Source organism: Prinia subflava, chromosome 4, assembly GCF_021018805.1.
Source record: "Prinia subflava isolate CZ2003 ecotype Zambia chromosome 4, Cam_Psub_1.2, whole genome shotgun sequence".
NCBI lineage: Eukaryota > Metazoa > Chordata > Aves > Passeriformes > Cisticolidae > Prinia > Prinia subflava.
The window spans coordinates 49,542,378-49,564,915 of NC_086250.1; the positions used below are offsets into that span (position 1 = coordinate 49,542,378).

At 40.9% G+C, this 22,538-nt stretch overlaps 1 protein-coding gene and 2 long non-coding RNA genes across 5 annotated transcripts in view; 1 reads left to right on the forward strand and 2 right to left on the reverse strand.

Annotated features, from left to right (window-relative positions):
- Nucleotides 1-15,242, reverse strand: part of LOC134550236 (uncharacterized) — a 36,775-nt gene extending 21,533 nt beyond the window's left edge. For all 3 annotated transcript variants that reach the window (XR_010080288.1, XR_010080287.1, XR_010080289.1), the window contains exon 1: nt 14,441-15,242. This is a non-coding gene — a long non-coding RNA (uncharacterized LOC134550236). The remainder of the gene's footprint in view (nt 1-14,440) is intronic.
- Nucleotides 15,243-16,050: 808 nt separating this feature from the next.
- The window catches only part of CAPZA2 (capping actin protein of muscle Z-line subunit alpha 2), a 29,488-nt gene continuing 23,000 nt past the window's right edge, over nt 16,051-22,538 (forward strand). The window contains exon 1 of the mRNA XM_063396722.1: nt 16,051-16,206. Within this exon, the coding sequence (XP_063252792.1) occupies nt 16,168-16,206 (39 nt within the window). The 5' untranslated portion in view covers nt 16,051-16,167. The remainder of the gene's footprint in view (nt 16,207-22,538) is intronic.
- LOC134550238 (uncharacterized) overlaps nt 16,849-22,538 on the reverse strand; it is a 43,502-nt gene continuing 37,812 nt past the window's right edge. Inside the window, exon 3 of the long non-coding RNA XR_010080290.1 lies at nt 16,849-17,664. This is a non-coding gene — a long non-coding RNA (uncharacterized LOC134550238). The remainder of the gene's footprint in view (nt 17,665-22,538) is intronic.

Here is a 22,538-nt window from a genome sequence, read left to right on the forward strand (position 1 = left end):
CACATTACATGCTTAGAGGTTTTTTCCACAAACACATTGAGAAATGTGGCTCTAGGTGTGAACGAGGCAAATAAAATCTTGCTTGAGGATCTTTCTGATCATACAAGTTAGATGGGTCTGCAATACACTCAGTACTCTTTTTTATAAGTCTGTATCCTACTTTTGTCTTGAGATGGTGTCCCTCCCCTAACTCATTCTGTTGTGATTCCCTTAGTTGAACCACTGCAGTCAGGAAAGCTGCCTCCAGAGGACAACTTTTAACCAAGGAGCTACAGCAAAGCCAGGAGCAGGAACTCAAGTTAGTTGGAACCCTAATCCTTCATCCTTTAGCCTGCATTAAAAGAATATTACATTCATTTCACATAATACATATTTTTGAATACTTATGTATTTAGTGGTTTCACACTTCCTTTGTCTCTATTTTAACTAACTTTGATCCATTAACTTTGAATAACTTGCATAATGCAGCCAGGCAATAGCAAAGAATGAGAGTTCTCTGGCTTCTAAAAATGGAGCTGTACTAAAAGGAATTCCTTGAGCACTTATTCATGGATGGGTCAGGCAGAAAACAGGCCAGATTCAGGAAGCAGAGCAAAGCTAAGAGCACAATAGAGATATTGTTCCCGGTATAATAGGAAGTTATGATATTTGGAAAGATGGAAACATTAGACTTGGGTAGGTGAGGGAGGAGACGCACTGATGCTCCACGTTTGCAATATTGTACCAACAACTCCTGCCACTCACTCCCTCATGTCAAACCTAGTGCATGGAAAAAATGCCCAAAGCCTTGGGAGGTGTCTCCCTCTAACAAACGCTCTCTGAGGCCACTGACCCTGACAGAGAGCTCTGTGATACTGCAGCCAGTGGGCAAGGGATGAAGTTGTCTCAAACTCCTGAGAGAAGGTGTTTCTTCAGCAGTGCTTACATGCACACTGTTAATGGCATGTTCTGTACAAAGACAGGCACAGCAGTTAAAACTCACAGGCACATACACTGAACGTCAGCTCTCTCTATTGTATAAATACATTGGGATATGTTCTTCTGCCACCCCACCACCCCCTAAAATGGTCAGATTTGACAAAAGTACTGCTCTGGAGCACTGTGACTAAGATCACTGGAAAAATGGATCCAGTAGAACTGGCAGACAGGAAGACAGCCCAGATTTTTCTTTTCAGTTCTTGTGGTTATGATAATTGAGTTTTCAGTCTTCTTGTATGCTGCATATATCCATCTCTAGTTTGTCTCAAAACTAGAATAAATTTCATGATCTTAATCTAATATCTTACAAACAACTGTAGGCTACAGTCTACAGAACAGTCTGCTGCAGTAACTGCAGTCCTGCTTTTATTAGTCAAAATATTAATTTCTGACAGAAAATGTAATGGCATGGACCCTAACCTCTGCTGATCTTTTTCCCAATTATGATGTTTTGTCTTCCTGAAAAGGTTAAAATTCTGACAAGTCTCAATATCTGATGGCTGTGTCCATCTGTACTGAGAGCTGTTCTTGGTTCCAGCAGAAATCAGAGACATTTGCAGCACAGCTCAGTAACATAGTTCCATTAATTGAGAAGATTTACTCAAAAGTATGACCTGAAAGGACAGAAATATTTGCTCAGGGCAGACTGAATTAAATTAATAGTTTAAACATAAAAATACAAGAGGCTGGCTTTTTTAAGAAAAACGGAAATATTTTTTTATTTTGAAATTGACCTTATTTTTTACATGTTAGACTAAACAAAAATTTAATTTCAGATTAAACCAGTGCCCATGGTTTTACTCAGCGTGAAATCCAATTAAACGAAGAAAGTATCAAAAGTCAGCCAAGAGATCAACAAAGATGAGGACAGAAGAGAGAGGCTCTGAGACTTGCTCAAGAGTGGATAGTTAGAGCCTGTAGTGAAATTTTTATGTAATGGAAAGCAAAGACACAAGATCAGAAAGAATCCAAACAGCCAGAGAAGTGATCAATAGCCTATCCATGAAAATGGCTCATATATTGATCACAAAAAGGAGAAGGAAGGTGTTAAAGTTGTAAGACAGGGATAGAAAGCTGAGCACTGTGATTCCAGTTTGCTTGAATGTTGAAGAACAAAGAAGAAGATGAATGAGTGAACAGATGAAAATATGATCAAGGAAGGTTAGCTCAGAGGACAAGGATGCATCAAGGGGATGGGCTGAAAGCACTGGAGGAGCACTGAAAGCTAGCAAGTATCTCCAAGTAAGGAACCTGAGAGACAAACAGAGCTGCCCTAGACAATAGGAGAAAGGGACAGGAGGCCAGGACACCAGCCTGTCTGACAAGCATGGGCTGGAGAGATTTCAAAAGGTACCCCAGCTTCTCATGCCATCCTTCCTGTACGCTGTAGTACAGATGATCACATCTCATCCTTACCATAGGCCTCTAGAGTCCCCAAAGACAGATAATGAGAGAACAGGGATAAAAAGCAGAAAGTCAGTTTGATCAACCTAATGCTTACTTTGTACCATTCCTTTGATAGGAACAGAATAGTCAAAGCAAATAAAGCTGCTTTGAAATAGGAATTGACATGACAAAATATAGTAAATGAGTAGAACTTTATCAGAATTACGCCACAACTCATTAATCTGTATCACAGTAATGGTGTTACTTTAAAGTTAACACCAGTATTTCAAAGCAAAAGGTCTTCTGGATCTCTAGCAACTCACTGCAAACCCCTTACAGCTAATCAGTATCATTGCTTCAAAGGAAATTAAACTGTCTCCACCCAGTAACTCTTGTGGCATTTGATCTACAATTGGCTTGAAGTTAAAAATTAATTACCCTTCCAACATATTGATTACATGACTATAAATATAAAAGCAGCAGCCCAGAACAATGTACACTGACCCTCTGTTGAAACAGCATGTTTGTTTTCAAAAGGAGCTAATTAAGACAAGTTCCCGAGAAGAGGCAGCATTAAACTAAAACCAACAGTGCCATCTAGTGCATTGCTGTGGTCACAGCCTCGCACAGAATCCCATTATGCTTTATTTCACTATTTCCTAATGCTAATGGAAAAGGACTGATAAATAAATGCTACACTCTACATGCCTGAGGTCCCGAGGCTTACCGGGGGGAATATATAACTTTCAGGCAAAGATAGTGTTACATAATATTTACATTTCTATTATTAATAAAACCTCACAGTTTTATTAATAAAATTACTAAATTACTACAATTACCAAATCTACTTAGTAGATTTAACTACTGACTGTGAATTAACTGAAATAAATAAAGCTGTAGATTGACATTATTCCTCAGTTTCTAAATATTTTTTTTCAAAACAGCTGCACTGAAACATTTCTGGTTTTTTAAATAGTTATCTAGGCTGAGAGAGGAGTTGTTTAGCCTGAAGACTCCGAGCAGAGTTTACAGCATCCTTCCAGTATCTGAATGGGCCTACAAGAAAGCTGGAGAGGGACTTCTTACAAGGGTATGGAGTGACAGTAAAAGAGAGAATGGCTTTAAACTCAAAGAGGGTAGGTTTAGGTTAGATACCAGGAAGAAATTCTTTACTGTGAGAGCCGTGAGACAATGGAACAGATTATCCAGAGAAGCTGTGGATAGCCCACCCCTACAAGTGCCAAAGGCCAGGCTGGATGGCACTTTGAACAACCTGCTCCAGTGGAAAGTATCCCTGACCACTGCAGGGGTAGGCAAAGCAGTGGGGGGAGGAGTGCAACTAGGTGATATTTAAGGTCTTTTCCAACCCAAGTTATAATCTTCATAATACACACTAAAATAAAAATTAAAATTCTGCACATGTATCAAATCCTTTCATTAGAATCACAGAATATTCTGAGTTGGAAGGGACTCACAAGGATCATCAAAGTCAAACTCCTGGCTCTGCATAGGACAACCCCAAGAGTCACACCATGTGCCTGAGAGTGCTGTCCAAATGCTTCTCGAACTCTGTCAGGCTGGTGCTGTGACCACTTCCCTGGAGAGCCTGTTCCAATGCCCAAACACCTTCTGGGTGAAAAATCTTTTCCTAATATCCAACCTAAACCTTCCCTGACTCAGCTTCATGCTGTTTCCTCAAGTCCTGTCACTGGTCACCAGAGAGAAGAGATCAGTGCCTGCCCCTCCTCTTCCCCTCATGAGGAAGCTGTAACTGCAGTGAGGTCTCCCCTCAGTCTCCTCCAGGCTGAACAGACCAAGTGACCTCAGCCACTCCTCACACAGCTTCACCTCAAGGCTCTTCACCTTCTTTGTGGCCCTCCTTGGGACACTCTCTTTAGAGAGTGAAAAGAAAAAGAATGATATAGCTTTATAACTTTCTTCTACTGTGGCACCCAAAACTGCCCAGAATATTCAAGGTGAGGCTGCTTCAGTGCAGAGCAGAGTGGGACAATCACCTCCCTCCCCGAGCTGTGCCCCCCAGGACACAGGTTGTCCTCCTGGCTGCCAGGGCACTGACTCAAATTCAACTTGCCATCAACCAGGACCCCCAGGTCTCTTTCTGCAGCACTGCTTTCCAGCATCTCATTCCTCAGTCTGAACCTATGTCCAGGGCTTCCTTTCAGATAAACAGAATACAGATTCGGCTCCTTTTTCCCAAAATCCTGTACAGCCCTCCCACTGTATCAAGCATCATACTTGGGCCTCTGCACTAGATTAAAGTACATTCATTGTCAGCTTTTTATATAGATTGCCTCAAACTACAAAAGAGACCCTAAAATTAAGGCTGTATATCCTGCAGCAGGACAAGAAAGATTACAATCTCTATGCCAATTGCCTCAGGTTCCCTTCTACCCTAAGGACTCATATTTCACTGGGGGTTTTTTGTACCTATAGCTTGGTATCACTAATCTTTAATCCAGAAAATACAGTGTCAGGCACGTCTCAGTTGACATTGGGCACACAGATGCGTGCAGCATGCACAGAAGTCAAGGACACATCCTTCAGACTTTGCAGCTTTATTCATCAGCTTCTCCCTGACATCAGGAGAATTAGGCCATTGATATCCACTGAAAACAATTCACTATTTGTTTTGCTTTCCCTTTTGTGTTGTTTTGGCTAAGAGAAATCCCTGTAAATATTAAAACATAAAACCCTTCGTCTGACATAGCCCTGGCCCATTTGAGTCTATTCCTCTCCACCTTGTGCCATGGGCAGGATCAGGCCCTCACCACTGTCCTTCCTAGCCTCTGCCATGAGCAGGGCTGGTCACCAGCATGTGACCCCACCAGGCTGTCCACCACACAACAAAACCCCAATTTTGCCAGGTTTAGAGAGCTGGAACAGCCTTTCGTGACTCAATCAGGGTTTATTAACAGACCATTTGAAAATCCTCCCCTGGCATACAGCCAACAAAAGACAGGCTATATTGCATGGAAACCGTGAAGGGCCATGTGCTGTAAGGAAAAAAATGTCATGAGATCTGCTTCTCTTTTGTCCCCACGTTGCCATTTCCCCACTCCTTTCCTAGGTCTTTTCTTCCCTGGCTCCCAGGAGAATTCCCAGCAGACAAGGCAGCGAGCAATGGTGGAATCAGTAGTCTGACGCGTCTCAGAGCAAAGACTAAAAGGAATGTAAAGCCAAACCCAGAAACAAGTGGCAATGAAGAGCTAAAACTACCAGAAATCAACACATACAGGTCCAACCGTGATGTACTACACAAGGGGGTGGCCAGAAAACAATGTGTGATGACAAAAGTTGTATGAGGAAGCTGGACTAAGGTACAGCAGGTCTGTAAGTAAGCTCAAGCAGGTTTAGAAACAGCTCTTCATGTCATCATTCAAGCAAGCAGCACAGGAGGGCAGTGGTCCACCTGCCTCTTACCACCTCCACCATCTTTCCTTCCATGTCTTTCATAGGTTATCAAACTCTCATCTTCTGCTACCAATAAAGTCCAAGAAAACTCCTGTCCTGTGTTGCACCTGAAACATCTATAAAGACACCTTGTTGCTCTTCTTTCCCCCTTTCCCTAAAAATTACGTTTGAGGGCCACAAAAATTTAAAAAACAAATAATAGACTAGAGAACTCTCTTCATCACACTAGATGGTGTTACTTTACATATCTAGATATCCCACTTCTTCTTGGAGCTCTTCATCACTTCATCCTACACATCACAACAGAGATTTGAGACTTCTTTTTTTGCTGCATATCCTGATCTGACATGAGAGACTAAAACCAGAACTTCAAAATCTTACTGTGAGGAAGGAAGTGGAGCACAGTATTTGCACTAACTTTCCACAGATTGCAAAAGCCTGAGCTTAACACTGGGAAAGAATGTACACAAGGCTTTCTGTCAGACTCATACTCATCCATATCAGTCAGGGATATCATTATAGCACAGCAACAGGAGTTAAAACAGGCACAGGTATATAGCAAATGCAATTCTCTAAAAATTGGAAAATTGGTTAAAGCACATGTGGAATAAAACTTTGTTCCATTTCAGGATCAAAAGCATTTTCTTTGGTTCAAAATAGTTCATCTAGGTATTAAAAAATCTTAGTGAGATATTAATTACTACCAAAATACAGTTACAGTTCTAAGGTTTTCCATTCCCAGTTAGTCCATACAATATGCTTTCTAAAGTGCCACAAAGAGGAAAATGACAATATTTTTTTGGAGCAAGTATAATGATTTACTCCTCTGTGCATTTCTTGACCTTGGAGAAATGAAATTAGTAAAATAAGACCTTTAATCTTTGTGTTACTTTCTTTCTGAGTTGCTCTTCTTAACCAAAAAATGACTTCTTGGGGGGTTGTTATGCGAACGTTATGGTGGGATGTATTTTCTCTGGGTTTGCATTAGACATTTGTCAATTGTCTTCATGACACTTAAGGAAGAACGATCCCTATAACCCAATTTATTGCAACAACAAAAAGTACCTTCCCTTTTTACAAACTTCTCAGGAAGAAACAGAATTGTTAATCTAATAAAAAACTCATTCCCATCAAAATAATCAACAGTGGAGATACTTGGGGAAGGGAGTGAAAATTCTTCCTTTTAAACAACTTAACAAGGGTTTGTCAATATGAAGCCTATGAAGTTGGTCACTTCAACAAGCTAATAATGCTTGTTTTGAACTTATTAAATTAATAATACAATGGATAATTCCTGCACTAATGTTGTTACACCTCTGATATTAATCTTGCTCTTTGCAACAGACCTCTGTATCACTATAAACCAAATTAAGTGTAAAATTGAGGCCTCAGAATAAGAAAATGTAGGGGGTTTAAGTTAAACAAGTTGAATGCTATCTATGTGTAGTCATATAAAACTTAGCATTCCCTCAGACACACTGCCAAATATCTGTAACCTTCCTTGATTCTTGCTCACTTAATTTACCTGACCTGATCCACAATCATCATCAACTTCAGAATCCAAGTGGGTAAAATCTTGGCTCTCTGGTACTCTCAAATTTCTATGACAACAGAAAATTGAGAACAATGCAATTACTACAGTCATATATAGGACTACTTTTGCTAAAGTCAAATGGCAAGATAAATTCTTCAGTATCTTTTACATCTAATGGGGTTTCACTGTGTTCCAGTGCAGTGTTAAGAAATGACAGATCTCCCAAGGAAGCAGATCTTGGGCTCTAAGGCCACAGGTGAGTCCTGACTGCTACAGGCAAATTGCACCCTGTTTTAAGCAGTCTTTGATTAAACAGAACACTGCAAAACAACTACAAAAAGAAAATCAAAACACCAACAACAAAACCAAACAAAACCCCAAACCAAAAACCCCACAAACAAAACAAGCATGTTTCAATAGATCAGTGTGATTTTATCAATACACAACAGGGCAACTGCTTCAAAAGTAGATAACAGAAGTAAACTTCCTACATGAACATTCGGTCACTGTCTTAATTTTCACAAGTATTTAGTATTCAGGACTTTTATTAAGTGTGCTCAAGTGCTTATGCTGAGTATCATCCAGAGGCCCAACATTCAAAAATAAAATTAAATTATTTTACTTCAAAATCCAAGCTTCTCTTTCTACTATTTCTTCCAATATGTGCACAAGATCAAAAATTAAGGCCCCACACCACTGTTTAGTTGCATGAAGTACCACTGAATCTATGAGGCATTTTTCTCTACACTAGCCCAGAAATTCTCAGCTCTTTGCTCACATCTGCTTGAATGGTTTATCTTTATTGAGATTTTATCTACATAAGATATTCAATTCTACAGAGAGTAAAACAAAAAAGGAATTTGGACTCCTACAGTGAATCTCAACTTCATTAAACACATCAGCCCATTTACCACTTCCTGTTGAAAAATAAAATTGCCAAACAATGTCTCCTTTAGAACAAAAGAAAATAAATCCAGCTAGAAGACTACACCACTTCCTTTTTTTCTTTTTTTTTTCTTTTTTTTTTTCTTTTTTTTTGGGGGGGGGGAATGGAATAGCTAAAACTACAATCAAAAACCAAGCTCCGTGAGAGGGAAGGAAAGGAATTTTTATGTTTTCTCATGGAGCTTTCAAAATCAGGTGGCTGCTTGAAACCTGTGAACTACTGTTCTATTTCTTTAACAATTTGATGACTGGGGCAATAAGTGCTCCAGCTCCTTTGCCCTCAGTTTCACATTCTCCTGCTTTCTCAATCTATCCCTGTACAGTGCAAAGGCAAACAAATAGGTACACCAAAAGAGAGCAAGACTGGCTCAGGCAGGAGAAGTTTTGGACTTGCTGTAAGGCACACTGTTATCTTAAAGGCCCTCTTTAGCCTTTATGGGGTGCAGAACCCTTACACTTTGATTCTGGTCTGTCTCCTAATCCCCAGCCTGTCCCTTTGTTAATCTTAATCCTGCTCTATCTCCATATGATCAATAGCTACTGATACAGCATTCCTGATGTCTGAGTAGGAGCTGCAATAAAGGCAGCACTGAAGTACAGCCCTCTTGGAACAAAGTCCTTTCTGCATAAATATGTGATTTAGCTCTTTGAGTACAGCTTCCTAGGGAGCACAGAGCAGTGCTCAACTACAAGTGTAGTCCTCTCTCCTTTCCCTTAGCTTTTTAACTTCAGCTGCCCCTTGTGTTCCTCCCTTAGCCCTTGTGCCTCTTCACTGGTCCATCACCTTCTTTCCTTTTGATCTTCTAACAGTGAAAGGGGATTTGGCTGTCATCATACAGGTATCTAGTACTTAGACAGCTGGGTCTGAGCACATATAGACAATAATCTTCTCCTAAGACAGGTGTCTTAACTAGGTCAGATGAATCTCACCTTTGGAGTGCTTATTTCTCCCTGTTGATAGAAACTGAGGGTCATGAAAAGAGATTCAGGTGTTTATTAGATAAGTATCAAAAATACTCCTCAATAATCCAATTTTAAATATTCAACTAAGCCTTTTCACAGGTGATTCATCTGACCATGATATTCCTCATTTCATTAATATCCACTCTATCCTCAGTAATTTCCCTGGTACATTTTTTCACTCCTTTTTGTATTCCATCTTCACTGGATTCAATTCATTACATTCAAACTATCCTCTCTCTAATTCATCTCTTCCATGGAGCCACTTCCATTCTTACTTCAGTTTCTCTCCATCAGATGCTGAAAAGGAAAAGGGTTCAGAGAATCAGGCCATACAGTGTCAGGAAGGATTGCTTCAGGATATTCCTTGCTACCTTCTCCTGCAACACAGGCCACAAGACTCCCTAAGTCCTTGCTGAATTGGAGAAGACATCTTCTAGAAAAATGGTCAGTCTTTACTCTAAAATTGCTAGTGCCAATGTTGCCTTTCTTAAACCATTCCAGTAGTTAACTGTTCTGACAATCAATCTTAAGTTTATTTTTAGCCTGAATTTGTCCTGTTTTAACTACTAGCCATGAATCCTGTATTCCAATACACAAAAACTTCCTGTTAGCAACTTTCTGATATCAAAGAAAGTACCTACAAATATTTAAGGTTTTTTTTGTTCACAAAATTAATCAGAGATTGGATTGCTTGCATTTTCTAGTCCCTGATTATTCTTTGAATTCTTTGTAATGCATAAATGTTCTCCTTGAAGGCCTCTAGCTGTACCTGTCTATAACAAATATATTTATCATTTAAAAACAGGGTATAAAATAGACATGCTAATACTCTTCTTTCCAAGGCACTATCACAGCATATGGCTATGGTATAATTTATTAACAAAATATTTAGCACTTTAGTACAGATTGTTAGTTAGCAACTTCTCCATAGACAGTGTAAACAATCTTACAGAAAACTTCTCTGCAGTTTTCCCTGCAAACTTTGGTGTTTTGATTTAAGCCCCTAAAATTGCTCAGTTCTAGCAATCCATAATGCACTGCTAACTGCAAGAACACTTTTAGAACACACTTTTGTTATTTAGTTGTTTATCACACTGCATCTGAACTGAGAGATTTTCTGTAATAAAAGATGTTTTATAAGAAAATAATTTTCTTTGCTTGACAGTACTTCTTTTTTACATTTCAGCAGGAAATCAGGATTCTTTCTTCAGGGAATTTTGGATTAAGCCCTTTTGCAAGTCTGACAATTTTATCAAACAATACATTCAAGGAGTCAGAGGACAGGTAAAGAAAAGAAGTTGGCCACTAGAGACAACATTTTAGTAGCTAACACTGTGGCTTTTAAAAAGCTAACATACTAAGACAACAAAGATAACTAACACATTTGGAGAAAGGTACAATCAGTTCCCCTATATCTGAAGAATGCAGAGTACAGAACCTGTAAAATGTGAAAATATGTAAGTATTGCTCCCTTAGAAAGCTAGCTTGAGACTGACTAGAATCAAAAGTAGATGGTTCAGTATGCAGTACTTCATCCTTATCTTCTTGTTGACTTCAGCTCTTTGCAGATTTTGCTGCGCTATTGACCATTGCCCTCATACTTCCTTGTCTCTGCTAGAATGAGAGTAGCACCCATAAGACCTAGGAGTATCTCCTTTCTTTGGTTGGCCTTCTCTAAAATGCTCAACACTTGTTTTTTTTCACCCTCCTTTTGTATTTTCCCATCCCTGGATAAAAATTCTGTATCACAAATAAATAATTCTACTCTGCTTCAAAGCATCTCAATTTATGGGAGAACTAAATCTTGTTTTAACCACTAAAGTATACTACTGGCCTGCATTTCAAGATAAATCTAAGTAAGAACATCAGTATCTACTTCCTAAAACATGGGTACATGCCAAAAGAAAGGCAAATACTAGACTTTAAATTTGAATTATGTAAGGCAAGCTATATAACTGACTATTCATGCAGGGATGGGGTGGATAAAGAAACTGAAAATTTCCAAGAATAGAAACAGAATAGGAAGTCACAAAGCAAGCATGTATAAGATCTGAATGCAAGCCTGTGAGGAACTTTAAAAGAGCTTTTAAAGTAAATAGATTAGCAAAGACCCCTCCAACTGATAAAAGCAGTACACTCTAACCATCCAGTTTGTCATTGCATCCACAGTCTCCATGAAAAACATAAAATATGGTGCAAAATTAACAAAATTTGTAAAAGTACTATGTTTGTAAAGCATAAAGAATAGGGTAACAATTTTAAAAACGCCACAGCAAGCAGGACTATGAAATTGATAAGCAAAAATCCAAACGACAGTAAATTCTAAGGTATCAAAAAAATCTTGCTATAGGAAAGACATTTTTTACAGTGAGAACAAACATTAACTGCAACAATCTCCAAAATGGGGCAATTGGAAAGTCCAGCTGGAAAGAGCACTAGACAAACCTCATTTATGCTCCCTCTCCCACAAAAGTTTAGACCAGTTGATCTTTCAAGGTCCCTTCTAAGCTGGGCTGTTCCATGATTCTAAGAAGCACCTCCACAGTGGACGAAGGGCTCTGAGTCATTCCCTGGAATATCTATTAGGCCCTAAAATATCCCAAGTGCTATCTAAGAAGCAAGCTCACTCTCATCAGGCTTGCTCTACAGTTACACTTGTTAATGTTTTTCTTCCTGTCACAGCTTTCTTTCCAACACTGTTGTAAGGATTTATCATTCAGCTCCTCTAGAACAAGCCTATTTGCTTTCACTGCTAAGGATCTCTAAGGTACAAATTGAGAGGTTTGCAAATATTAAGCCCCCAAACATACAGACAAAATTTGGTAGAATATTCCCAAGGCCCTAAGATCCAATACATACTTGGGAATCTCAGGAAATGGAGTATGTCTCCTACCAACTCACAAGAACATCGGGATTTATTCCAACAGGTATCAGGATGCAAGAAGGAGCCTCCCATGGAAAGGAGCAGGCATCAGGGACACAGGCTGCCATGCCTTTCTGGGCACTCCTCCTTTCCTACTGCCAGGAGCACCACCTGAGCCAGGCTCAGAGCTTGGCCAGAGTCCACATTTGTCCTAGAAAACAGAACGTAGCACATCCTCCAGGTTAAACAAGTAGGCCCCAAATACACCTCTCATGACTTTGTCTTTTGGGCAGATGCAATAGATAAAATGTCAAATCACCTGCCTTGATGAAGAAGAACGAAAAAGTAATTTATTTTTTTCTGCATTGTTTATCTAAATGTTCGAGGCCAGAGCAGAAGGACAGAGGTGTGCTGTGCTAACCACTACACCCTATCACCTCATTGCCTATCTTCAGGATGGCTTTAGCACAGAATGTGCACTTCTCTCAAGCCATATTGGTAGCCCTGCAGGGAGACCTTGCAGTAAGGAGCTCTGTGCTCTCCCTCCCAGTGCTACTCAAGGGCCACGGTCTGGCTCTACAGAGTTAATACAGAAAAAAATTACAGAGGCAGTACAGCAAAATAGCAAGGTACTTGACTGCTATGTCTGATCAGATAAAACTCAATAGCTGTTGTTTAGGAGATGGGTGGGCTCTTTTTATAATTAATTAATTAATTATTCTCTCTCTACATCACTAAACCCCATGCTGCCCATCAGACAGATCTGCTAGCCCACAGTGAGCTTCACATAGTGGGACTAGACAGTTACTAAGACATGAGCTGGATAGTAAGCAACAGGATATTTTGCTCTTTTGCATGTGATTGTAGTGCAAGTTAGCCTTTGATCAATGTGTAGAGACACTGACACATGAAAAAATATGAATTTTATATATGAGATTTACTGGCTGTATTCTATTTAAAACAGCAAGCAGAGATATATGACTTCCTAGAAGATGTGTTTAAATTCCAAATTAACTCGTGTATCACTGCTATATCCAAAATCACTTCTCAATCTTGACATCCTTAAGCCTCATATCTTGATTTTTTTTCTGTATCTCCAGGGTAATTCTCAGTCCTCCTTTAAAATTTCCATATTCTTCCTGAGAAGACACACAACCACTCCAAAATACTTTAGTCACAAAACACAGAGTCACCCAGTCACTTTATTTCTGCATGATTATTCATTTCCCATTAAGTCCTAAGGTCACAGTTAAGTACCTGTGAGGGTACTATTAAGAAAATTCATGTCAGTTTTTATGATGACTACACCCCCTCCTCTGAATGATTTACTTCATCACGTTAGTTCAGCAAACTTCCAAGAAAAATCTGGTGTAAACATGGTACATCCAACAGAAAGATTTATTAACTTATAAGAAAACTATTCACATTTATCAGAGAAAATCTACCTTTTTGAACTATCTTCCTTATACATATTAAATAAAGCAACACCCATGGCAATATCTCCCAGCTGGCAAATCCCAAGGTGTGTTAAAAATTAACAGGAGCATTTCACAGACCGCAGGTAGTTACTCTTAAGACTCCTGGGTGGAAGTTATTAAGTACTGTTGCATGACACTGAATGCTGCACAATGCTATTCCCTGCTACAGACCATTACCTTTTATTATTGAGTACAAATAATATATGTAAACTGTTCAAAATCCAAATATCCCTTAGATGCACATTTTCTGTTTTATACTTCACTCTAAATCTAGCAATAGTCTTTTCAAACATTACCTTTGGTTGTCATTTATCTTGTTCCTGACATAACTACACTACTGTCCATTATCTTCATCCTCCATGGCTTCAGGTATTCTAAATCTTTCTTCAGCTGTTCTGAACCAGCTATGTTGTCCAACCTATACATTAATAATTTTTACTTATTTTCATTTGCATGTTTTCATTATATACTGATATATTTTTTGTGCCATTATAATACCCACATCTAGCTTAAACATCTTTTTGTCCAATTTCACCTTCCTTCATTTTCATGTGACAGTCCTCTTACAGCATCTAGAGTAACAGCCCTGAAAAATTCAACATATATAGGCATATTTTGCTCTACTGCACATTGGCAACTTTTGTGCAGAAATACTCTTCCAAGAAATATGTGGATGAACTCCATAGCATAACAAGATCCTTGGGCTTGAAGCTGGCTACATTCACAGCACTAACCATGACTGACATAGGTGTAGCTCAACACTTGTGATTTTCCCATCAGTGATCAGCTTTTCCTTGTTCATCATAACTGAGGTGAAGTACACTGTGTTGAACATTAAGAAATTGAATTTTTAAATCTTACCAAAGAGTAACCACTAGTCCAGAGGCAATCCTTCCATGTCATCATCCCCAACCCCTGTGTACCTGCAATGTCACATTGCTGGATGACATTCTTCACAATTTCTCACTCTGGAGGTAAAAAACTTCATATCTACTTGTTTTTTTCCCACTGACCCCATCCCGTGTCCAATTTTCTACAATACAAATCGCTTCACTCATTTCTCTGTCGCTGGTATTAGACTGAGCTTCCCACAAGCACCTGTGGGGTGCCCGGGCCTCAGCCCCAGCCCCAGCATCCACCGACCCGCACCGAGCACCTGCCGTGGCGGGGGCTGAAACCTGGGCATTCCCTCCTGTCTGAACACAGGCTGCAGCCAGCTGGGGTCAGCCTCTTCTCCCAGGCAACCAGGGACAGGACACGAGGACACAGCCCTAAGCTGTGCAAGGCGAGGTTTATTTTGGATGTTAGGAGGAATTTCTTCACTGAGAGGGCGATTAGATATGGAAACGGGCTGCCCAGGGAAGCTGGGGGGGTTACCGTCCCTGGAGCTCTTTAAGAAGAAAGTGGATGTGGCACTGATGCCATGGTCTATTTGAACAGGTGGTGCTCCTCATAGGTGGGACTCGATGATCTCAGAGGTCTTTTTCCAACCTAACTGATCTTGTGAGTTTTACTTCTGGCTGCCCACAATTCCAGTTGCTGTTCAAACCCTTCCAGGATCTCCCATTCTCCACTCCCCACACGCCTCTCCGCTCGGGGACCCCTCATTCTCCATTCCCCACAACCCCTCCGCTCTGGGATCCTCCATTCCTCATTCCCCATATCCCCATTCCCCACATCCCCCTCCGCTCCGGGATCCCCCATTCTCCATTCCCCACACGCCCCCCGCTCCGGGATCCCCCATTCTCCGTTCCCCACACGTCCCCCACTCCGGGATCCCCCATTCCCCATCCCCTCCGCTCCGGGATCCCCCATTCCCCATTCCCCACATCCCCTCCGCTCCGGGATCCCCCATTCCCCATATCCCCTCCGCTCCGGGATCCCCCATTCCCCATTCCCCACATCCCCTCCGCTCCGGGATCCCCCTTCCCCATTCCCCACATCCCCTCCGCTCCGGGATCCCCCATTCCCCATTCCCCACATCCCCTCCGCTCCGGGATCCCCCATTCCCCATTCCCCATTCCCCATTCCCCACATCCCCTCCGCTCCGGGATCCCCCATTCCCCACATCCCCTCCGCTCCGGGATCCCCCATTCCCCATTCCCCATTCCCCACATCCCCTCCGCTCCGGGATCCCCCATTCCCCATTCCCCATTCCCCACATCCCCTCCGCTCCGGGATCCCCCATTCCCCATTCCCCATATCCCCTCCGCTCTGGGATCCCCCATTCCCCATTCCCCACATCCCCTCCGCTCCGGGATCCCCCATTCCCCATTCCCCATTCCCCACATCCCCTCCGCTCCGGGATCCCCCATTCCCCACATCCCCTCCGCTCCGGGATCCCCCATTCCCCATTCCCCATTCCCCACATCCCCTCCGCTCCGGGATCCCCCATTCCCCATTCCCCATTCCCCACATCCCCTCCGCTCCGGGATCCCCCATTCCCCATTCCCCATTCCCCACATCCCCTCCGCTCCGGGGTCGCCGCGCGCGCGCACACGGCACCGCCCCCGCGCGGGGCGCGCGCGGGTCCCGCCCTTCCTGCCGGGAAGGCGGAGCGGGAGGGGGCGGGCGCAGCGGACGGGAAGATGGCGGACCTGGAGGAGCAGCTGTCCGACGAGGAGAAGGTAGGGATGGGTGGATACGCTGCGCCGAGCCGCGCCGCCCTCTTGTTCTCCGTCCCTCCGAGCCGGCGGGGCTCCTGTTTCCAGCGCGGCCGCGCGGCCCGGCCCGGCCGCAGGAGGGGCGGGCCGAGGGTCGGGAGGAGGCCGGGGCAGGGCCGGCCCGGCCCGGCCGCATCTCCCGCCGCGCCTTGTACGGTGCGGGCCCGGCGGGGGCGGCGCCCGGGGCCCGGCGGGGCCGGCGGCCGCTCTGCCGGTCCCCGCGGCCGCCCCCGCCCGCCGTGCGGGGCGCGGGGCCGGCAGGGAGAGGCAGAAGAGACGCGGAAGGGCTTTCCCTTCCCCCACCTCCACTTCCCGTTCCCGAGGCACCGTGCCCGTGCCAGCCGGCTGCTCCGAAGCACCCGGCCTGCCGTCCCCAGGCACCCCCGCCGGCTCCGGGAGGAGATGGGACACATGTGATTTACGGGAGGAAGGAGCTGTGGGGATGAGGAAGGCTGTTTTGCTTCCTGTTAGGAGGCAGTAATTGGGGAAGTGTGAGGTCAAGGAGCAGGGGGACTTGTGTGAGCGAGATGTACCATGTACCTTTTTGTGGCAGTTGGAAACTCAAATTTAAGGCAGATTTTCCCAGAAAAGTCTGAAAAAGAGTAGAATGTTTTGTCCGATCTCAGTTATCACTGCTCCTTGTCATCTTCTGTGGGAACCAGCTTCACGGTAGCTGCCTGTTTCCTAGCTAGGGTGTGGTGTTTCGTGCACACTGTGCTGGTGCACTGCTCCTGCCTTTATGTAATGCATGCTCTTGTTCACTTTCCGCTTTAAACACGAATATTTTCATGTCTGTGGAAGCTGTGAGATGACTCAAACATGGAAGGCATCAATAAATGATGTTTCAAACTTATTCGAAGTTAGAAGGATGTCTAAAATATCTAAGTGGTTACAGTAAGGCAGATTTGCTGTTTGACCTTGTTTTATAAGTAGAGATGCACTGATATGCCTAGAAGTGCATAGTACCAAGATCTTTCTATCCTCTTCCCAAGAAGTTTGAAGACTCTGCCTGCCTTTACTTAATTCACATTCCAATGCCATCTCTCTGTTGATACAGAGTAGTAATGTGACCCAGAGGTATAAGTGGTAATTGCATTTTTTCTAGTCCCTTATAGAAAATACAAGTAACACTAATCAAGTATGTTGTTCCAGAAGGTATGCTGAAAATACTTTGACTACAGGTTATCTTGCCATCACTGAGTGGTTAAGATTGGAAGGATTCTTGACATCATTTTGTAGAGTCATCTAGAGCAAGCTGCCAGTACTAGGTGCAGATGACTTTTGAAGATCTCTAGGGATGCAGACTCTCCAGCCTCCTTGGGCAACCTGTGGCAGTGCTTGGTCACCCTTGCAGTGAAAAAATGTTTCCTTGTGTTCAGACGGCACCTCCCGTGTTTCATTTTGTGCCCATTGCTTCTTGGCCTGTCAAATAAGACAAGACAGAATGACAGTTTGATCTTGTCCCTGTGTGATCTTGGAAGCGCTGCCAGTGCCTTTGTGGCTGATGGAGTTAAGTTCTGAACTTTATTCCACTCACTAATTTCATTTTTTCTTTTCTCCAAAAATGAGTGCAGAGACTCATAGAGACTCTTCCTGCCTTGATGTAAGTGAATAGAACGAGCACTCATCCACTGTAAATTTAAATTGATTTCTCTATCAGTCCCATGCAAAATTGATTGTCCTGTATGAGTGGAATTTTCCAAGCCCCATAGTATATTTTATTGGCTAAGAAACCAAAGATGGGCAACACTGCAAACTCATGGAAAGTATACATGTAGTAATATACATGTGATACCTTAAGATTTTATTTCTGTTGTGTTAAGTTGTGCCGTTGTTATCCAATAAAAATGTTATTTCAAGTATTGAGTTTTACTGAGCTTACAAAAAATCAGCTGAACGGCATTTCATAAACACACCCTTCTCACTCATCCAGTTGGGACTATAAATAAATGCAGGAGTAGATGCGAAGAAGCAAACATTGATTTTCATGAGAAATAAATTACATTGCTCCTTATAATACTTCGCTCCCATGATACAGAACTGATGGTATTGAAGGCTGATGCAGATGATGGTGGTGATGTAGTTTTGTAGATAATTTCAGCAGAAACATAACTAGAACCCTGAAACTCCCGAAATTCAAGGAGGAGAGAAGGTGAACCAAGTAACAGAACTTTTTTTTTTCTCAATTTTTTGTAATAATGATGTATGAGCACAAATAAGTAGGAGATCGAGTGATGTAATGATAGGACAAGTTCAGAAAGGTCTTTGATTCATATCTTACTTCATATTTAATCAAAAGATTTGAGTGTTGCAAAGGCAGTAAGCAGTTCCATATGCCTTACTATTGCTAGATTTGAGATACTGTGTTTATCTGTAGCATAATTCAAGTTTAAAACTTGCAGTGTTCAGCATAATTGAGAATATAGAAAGGGGCATAATTGGAATAATGGCAAACCAGATTGTTACAGTTAAGGCAAAGAATCTTTTAAACTAAGGAAGGAGAAGAACCAGAAAGAGCATTTCAATATTCAAGATTGCATAAATAGTTTTGAACTCAATCTTGTTCTTTAGATTCACATTTTTGAAGCCTTGTTTTTCTTTCAATGATGCAGTGAGTGTGACAATAAATTTGAACAGGCTTTTAAAAAACAATACAAGGACTATTTGTAGTAAATAAGGTGTGTAAGATTTGTGTAGATGCAAAGATCTGAAGTTGGACCATTGCCTGTGAAAGTTACTGGTTTTAGCATCCAGGAGCAGCAATTTTATAGTGCCAGAGACAGCTTTCGTGAACCACAGTGTTTTGTAGTTGTGTTATTCACATAGGTCACTGAAAGTTCAGAAGCTTTTAGGTATGTTGAATAAGTTTGTTTATTCATTCAGTTTATTTATTTAAAAATGGGGTGTGATAGGTGGAAATCTTGAAGCCCTGAACTCCAAGCAACAAAGTCATCACTTCTGCACCCTCCCTATAGATAATGCATCATCACTTAACAAGTTTTGAATGCAAAACCTGTTTATGTATGCAGGATATTTGAAGTAGTTTTGTTGAAGTCTAGTAACAATTTTTTTACAGTTCAGTTTTATTCCAGTTTATCTAAAATTTGTTTTCTTACCTAACAAACTAATAAACATATATAAAATTATTTTAATTAGCATATTAGTGGGAATATTAAAAGTTCAATTTATCCACATGAATGTAGGATGAAAGGTACTGATTTTACTGTAAAAGTTGCAAAAATGCAAATACTCATTTACAAACAATGGCACAAATGAAAAACAGCACAAAAACTATTTAAATCATAAAACTAGCGTTCTCTAGTGCGTTTTTGGTGACTGGAAGGGATGTGTTTTCTGTAGGTTTGGTTGAGGGTTTGGTTTTTAACGTGTAGCTACAAAGCACAGGAACTAAATGGCTGTGTATGACTTGAGATAAAGCCTCAGAAAATCAGGATGCCTTCATGGAGGAAAGGATAACACATGAAGTCTTTAAATACTAAATTAACTCTTGCATTTCTTAAAATGTTGAACATAATAAACATGGGAATTGTTAAACTTTTTTTTTTTAAAGGGAACTGCATCTTGTTCAGTAAGCTTATATCTCAATAGTTTCACTTTTTCAAAAAGATGGGGTTTAACAGTGTGATTAGAAGAAAACTTGTGTTATAATGAGGAAGTAGTCCTGTCTGTGAGAGTGAGCTTGGATGGTTTCCAGGTATTTCCTGGTGCATTGGGTAACTTTGTAACTTCTTAGATTTGTAAAGTTTGACACCTAATTTATCTAATAAAGTTAAATTAAACTGCAGTGTAGTTTTGTCAGATTAAGGAAAACCCATTTCTTATGTCAGTGCTTTGGAATGAAAAGCCTAGGCCAATAAAATTACTGTCTCACCTGTAATGTTGTCTTTAAAGAGTAATGCATTGGCAGCAGATTGCACTTACATGTACAAGCCCACCTATGTGGGAGGCTCAGCTACTTTTCTCAATGCAAATAATAAACCTTTTCCTAGAACTGCTTTGAAAGCATTAGCAGATTTTTTGACAGAAAAAATGTTACTTTTCTAATTTACATGTGTTAAAGCCGTTCCTGTGTTCTACATCATTCATTTGGAAAGGACTTAGAATTCTGACTTTCACAATTGTGTCAAATGAGACTTGGAGACTAGATGAGTAGGAGCTGCATTTGAATAACCTTTTCTGGGTATAATTGCACTGTAATCTATAAAGTAAACTTGAAGTCTTGCAAGTGTCCTTGATAGCATTTTGATGAAATTCTTTAGTAAGAATGAGGAAGTTAGGAGTGCTTTTCAGACTGACATGTAATTTTAAATATTGGAGGCCTTCCAAGATTTAATATTTCCGTGTCCTTCTCAGGATATATATGAAAATGTGTGTGCAGATAGTATGTTGTCTTGAGTTAGGTATTACTATTTTTTTTTAAACTAAAAATGCATCAATACTGTTGAGATTGAAAGACAAAATAGGTATTTGAATCACTTTCTTGGAAAAGTGCTAAACACTGAAGAAGCGATCATATACTGTATGTGTAACTGCAAATAATAACTTGGTTTACATCTACAGTCATACTGGCTGGAAGAAATTTCTGAAGGTAACTCAAATGCTGCTTAGTCAAAATGGGCCAGCTTAGATAAGTTTGCTTAGGGACTTACCCTTTGAGTTTTGGGTATCTCCAGGGACAGAGACTGTACTGGCTCTCTGGGTGACATGTTGCAATGTTTGCCTAAACCCACAGTCAGAAACTTTTTCTGATTTATAATTGTGGCAGCTTGTGTACAGTGCTGCTTGTCTTTCACTGTGTACCTCCATAGTAAGTGACTGTGCAAAGCAAAATTGTTTGCCTTTTTGACAAGTTAAAAGTAATTACTTGAAGCTTGAAGATGAATACAAATGAAACTGATCTATAAATAAAAGATCAGTGATTTCTAAAACTTCGGGTCATTGTTTCCTTAGTACTATTTTGAAGAAATCAGGTACCCTTTGGGGATTCCGACTTCTGCTGTGTATGAGTACTCACAATGCAGTGGCACCTCAGGACCACCAGAAGCCCCCTTCTTGCTGTGTTTGTACTCTCAAAGCTTCTTGCAGAAGCTTGCTACCTAGGAAACCTCATAGTTCAAATACATAAGAGAAACAAATTGAAGCCAAAATAGAGTAATAGAACAAGTTCTTGGCAAATACAGTGATGAAAATGGAGACATTAATTTATGATACAATAGATAGAGTTCTATTGCCTAGCAATACAGTCTTCAACCTACAGTTCTGCTGTGAAATTCTATTTTCAGTTGGTTTCAATTTTGGCAGTCAAAAAATAGTAGGAAAAGGGTTTTAGCTGCATTATTTAGCAAACCCATGTATTTTTTGCAGGCAGCCCTGTATACTATTCACTTTCAGGTTCTGAAGTGGGATGTAAAGTAAATGCTCATTGAGGAATGAAGGCAGGTTTTTGTGCATGTGGCAATTACTTTTTTAATCCTTGAGTAAAAAAGCTTCTGAAATGTAAAATACTTCAAATACTTTCTTAGCTTGACAGAAGGTGTTAAAACCTTGAATAGGTAACTTTGAGAGAGAATCGTAAGACACTGGAATTGGGAGGGGGAGACGTAAGAGTTAGAGTGGTACCTTATTCTATCAATTTTCACAGAGCAAGCTCTGTTGTTCCTTTTCTCTCCTCACTGCGGTTGAATCCGGGCTTAATGTCCTTGGAATATCTCATTATAACAAATAATCTTGGGGTGGGAGGAAAAATCACTTTAAAAACTTGGGTTTTGTAGTGGAATACTTTGCAAATATGAACTAAGTGCTTTTAGCTTACAGAGGATACCTGGTTGTAAAGACTGCTGAGGAAGAGAGGCCTCGATGCAAGTGAGGATCAGGCGTATTGACGTCCCTGTAACAGGACGTCTTGGGTTTTTACATGGGTGATGACACTGTTGGTTTCTTTCTTTGTGAAGTCTCAGTTAGCTATTTCTTATACCATTTACTTCTCAAATAAAAGTTAAATAAAAGTTAATGCTTTTGCTTTTCATTACATGTAAAATTTTACTATTTTTCCAGTTTTCATTTCAGTGAATGACTTTTGCAAGGAAATAATTTTTTTATGCTGCTTCTATGTTGTCTATCGAACCCATAAGCTAAGTATGCAGCTGCTCGGCTGCTATTGTATATATTTTTATATAATTATAAATAGTTTTATATAAATATATACATTATACACATAAATAGCTGTATATAAATATATATATGATATAAAAGGTTTCCAATTTTATATACTCAGG